This window comes from Carlito syrichta, unplaced genomic scaffold (assembly GCF_000164805.1).
Source record: "Carlito syrichta isolate Samal-C Ts95f unplaced genomic scaffold, Tarsius_syrichta-2.0.1 Scaffold316387, whole genome shotgun sequence".
Classification (NCBI taxonomy): Eukaryota; Metazoa; Chordata; class Mammalia; order Primates; family Tarsiidae; genus Carlito; species Carlito syrichta.
The window spans coordinates 30734-34213 of record NW_007260483.1 but is presented as its reverse complement, the minus strand read 5'-3'; the positions used below and the strand labels follow the sequence as shown (position 1 = coordinate 34213).

The 3480-nt window shown below is 59.4% G+C and overlaps 1 protein-coding gene across 1 annotated transcript in view; it reads right to left on the bottom strand.

Moving 5' to 3' along the window:
• Positions 1-2494, bottom strand: part of GAS2L2 (growth arrest specific 2 like 2) — a 9726-nt gene extending 7232 nt beyond the window's left edge. The window contains exons 1-2 of the mRNA XM_008074279.1: positions 2113-2494; positions 3-205 (exon numbers count right to left, since the gene is read on the bottom strand). Of these exons, the coding sequence (XP_008072470.1) occupies positions 3-205; positions 2113-2494 (585 nt within the window). The remainder of the gene's footprint in view (positions 1-2; positions 206-2112) is intronic.
• Positions 2495-3480: the final 986 nt, after the last annotated feature.

Below are 3480 nucleotides of genomic sequence, written 5' to 3'. Positions count from 1 at the left end.
GCGGGGGGCGCGGGCGGCGGCGGGCCGGGCGCGGGCAGGGCCCGCTCCCGCCGCAGCTCCTGGTCAATCTCCTCCTCCAGCTGCACCAGGGTGGGCGCCGCGACGCCGAAGCGCCAGGCCCGGCGGCCCAGCTCCAGCAGACACAGCACCACGTTCCGCACGTTCTTGCGCAGCACCAGGTCCTCGGTCTCGAACATCAGCACCTCTGGCGTGGCGAGGAGAGGGGGGCCCCCTGCAGACCTGGGCGTGCGGGGAGCCCTGGGGGCCATCCGGGGTCGGGCGCAGACATGGGGGGTGGCTCGGGTCTCGTCAGCCCCCTCAGAGGGGGCCCGGATGCTGGGTGCTGTCCAGCGGCCCGTCTCCCAGGAGAGGCTGGGCTGGGAGGAGGTGACAGGGCACGGCTGTGGGTCCTGGCCAGGGCTGGGGGAACTCACCTTCCCTCTCCCCACTCTGCTCTCCAGGACCGTCCGGGAGCAGGGCGTGGCTTGTTCCCCGCCCGGGCCTCTGGCCTCCAACTCCCTCTAGGCATCTCAGACTCCGCCCCCAGCCCCCAAGCAGGCGGGGTTGAGTGCCCCCTTCCCGGGCCAAGCCCTAAGACGGAGTCCTGAGTCTCCCACCTGCCGGCTGCTGACCTTGAGCTAGTCCCTGGGCCTCTGCTTCCTCTTCCGTGAAATGGGGGAGTTGTGAGGACCGGATCAGCTAACAGTCACTGAGCAGTGGCACACAGTGTCTGGCGCGTGTATGTGCTTCATAAAACACTGGCTTCGTTAACCTCCAGTTCTGCTCCTTGCTGCGGTACCCCTGGCCCGGAGCCCAGGCCTGACACGTCCCTTGGCTCAACCCCACTGCCTTTGGCCTGGAGGACGGTGCAACATCATTCCTTTCCTGGGTTGAAGGCCAAGGAGACCAGGGATCCTGACATGTCACTCCCCTGAGCCCTGCAAGCCCCAGCATGACTGGGCCGGTCCCGGTGTTGTCCCCACCTGCCCCCTCACATGTTTTCTTGTCCTTTCTGTCTCCTTGCCCTCACCATCCCCGGCTTCTTCCAGTCTCAAACACAGCGCCTTTCCGTGCCTTTGTCGCTGCCATCCCCCTGCTGGAATTCCCTTCCCCCCCAACTTCTGTTTATTCCTTAAGACTCAGTCCAGGCTGGGGGCGGTTGCTCACGTCTATAATCCTGGCACTTTGGGAGGCCGAGGTGAGAGGATTGCCTGAGCCCTGGGGTTCGAGACCAGCCTGGGCAACTTGCAAGACCTCATCTCTGCAATAAATCAAAAAATTAGCCAGGCGTGGTGGCACGTGCCTGTAGTTCCAGCTACTTGGAAGGCTGAGGCAGAAGGATCACCTGAGCCATTGCACTCCCCCTGGGTGACAGAGAGACTTGAACTCAAAAAAAAAAAAAGACTCAGCCAAAATCACCTTTCTCAGCCCCCTCTTCCACCTCATCAGTTCGCTGCTTTTGCCCTGGCTCCCATCACTGCACCACTGCTTTGAGCATTTATCACCGTGGGCTGTAATTCACACATCTATTCATGTGTCTCTCTTGCTAGACCATGAATTCCTTGGGCACTGGTTCTCATTCCTCTAGGTCCTCAGTGCCCAGCACAGTGCTCAGTGCAAAAGAGGTGCTTGATATATGTTTGTTGACTGCGTCATCAACACATTTATTTGTTGAGGATTTACTATGAGATGGGGAAACTGAGACATAGAAAAAGATAAGCTGGCTGGGCTTGGTGGCTCAGCCTGTAATCCCAGCACCTTGGGAGACCGAGGTGAGTGGCGAGACCCACCCAGGTAACTTGGCGAGACCTCATCTCTACAATAAATCAAAAATTAGCCGGGCGTGGTAGCGCACTCCTGTAGTTCTGGCTATTTGGAAGGCTGAGGTGGAAGGATCGCTGGAACTCAGCAGGTCAAGGCCGCGGTAGCTGGGAGCATGCCACTGCACTCCAGCCTGGGCAACAGAGTGAGACTCCAACTCAAAAAAAGAAAAAGAAAAAGATAAGCTGACTCAAGGCCAGTCTGGAAGGCGGACCCAGGCTCCTGATGCCCACAGCTAGCCTGGGACTCTGACAGGGGTCTTGGGATGGGGGTGAGAGGTAGGACGGTTACCTTGGATGCCCATCTCCTTGCGACACCACTGGATGAAGTTGGAGACATTGTCTCTGGCCTGGAAGGTGCCTGGCTGGGCGGCCCCATTGCAGGAGACCCCAGCCCGGGGCATGGGAATCCTCTGGGCTCTGGCAGGCGCCTTGGCCAGGAAGGCCAGGGCAGCCTCGGTGATGGTGTTGGCGTGCTGGCACAGCACCAGGCCAGTCTCCAGCACCTGCAGGAAGTTGGCTGCGTCGATGTCCAGCCCATAAAGATCGTGAAGCCACTCGGCCAGGTCTTCCTTCATGGCCTCCAGGTACTGCTCACTGGACTTGAAGGGCCGGATGCTGCGCACAGGAGACCCCAGGGTCCCGGGCCTCCTGCGACCCGCAGGCTGGGCCATGGCTGGACCCTCAGCAGGGGAGGAGGTGGGCACCACTTCTCTCTCCCACGCTGCCTCTTTACTCTCGTCACCTGCTGGGTCTTGGCCCTGTTCTTCCTGGCTTAGAGGCTCCCCTGCACCTTCTGAGAGCCCAGGACTTCCAGCTCTGCAACTTGCCGCTGGCTTCAGCCACCGGGCCAGGCCCGCCCCCCACTACCCCACATTCCTCCGTCCCTGCAAGAACTTTCCTTGCTTGGTGGCCCTGCAGCGACTTCACTCTCCTGCTGCCCAGTTCGCTCAGAGTTCACCACCTCCCGGGACGGGTGGAGGTGAGGACACTCCTCTCTTCCCCCAGGGCCGAGCAGGTCAAGCTGGCGGCCTCCCACTGACTGCACTGTGGGACTTGGGTAGCTGGCAGCCTCCTCGGCCTCCCAGTTCTGCTTGCTCTCCTCTCCTTGGAGACAGTGGCTGCTACAAACACTCCTTGTTAACCTTTCCCAGCAGGCAAGGACTGCCCTGCTGAACCAAGGGCGGGGAGGCTGGGGTTGGCTTCTCTCATGGGGCTGGCTGAATGTGGGCTTGGGGGTGTGGGGAGGGGGCAAGCAAAAGCAGGGGTTGCCATGCCCCTCGGTGTTCAGTGAGCACGGGGAGATGGGAATGAAAGAGACACAGGATTAGAGTCCAAAGACACAAGGTTAGCCCTAAATCACTGCATGATCGTCTTATACTACCTAGCTGCTCTGTGCCTTATCTCAACTGTAAAATGAGAATAATAATGTCGACCTCTCTGGAGTGTTGTGAGGAATAAAGGAATTTTTTTTTTTTTGAGTCAGAGTATCACTCTGTCACCCAGGCTGGAGTGCAGTGTCACGCTCACAGCCACCACAGCCTCAACCTGCTGGGCTCAGGCAATACTTCTGCCTCAGCCTTCCAAGTAGCTGGAACCACAGGCATGCGCCACCACACTTAGATAATTTTTTGACTTATAGTAAAGATGAGGTCTCGCC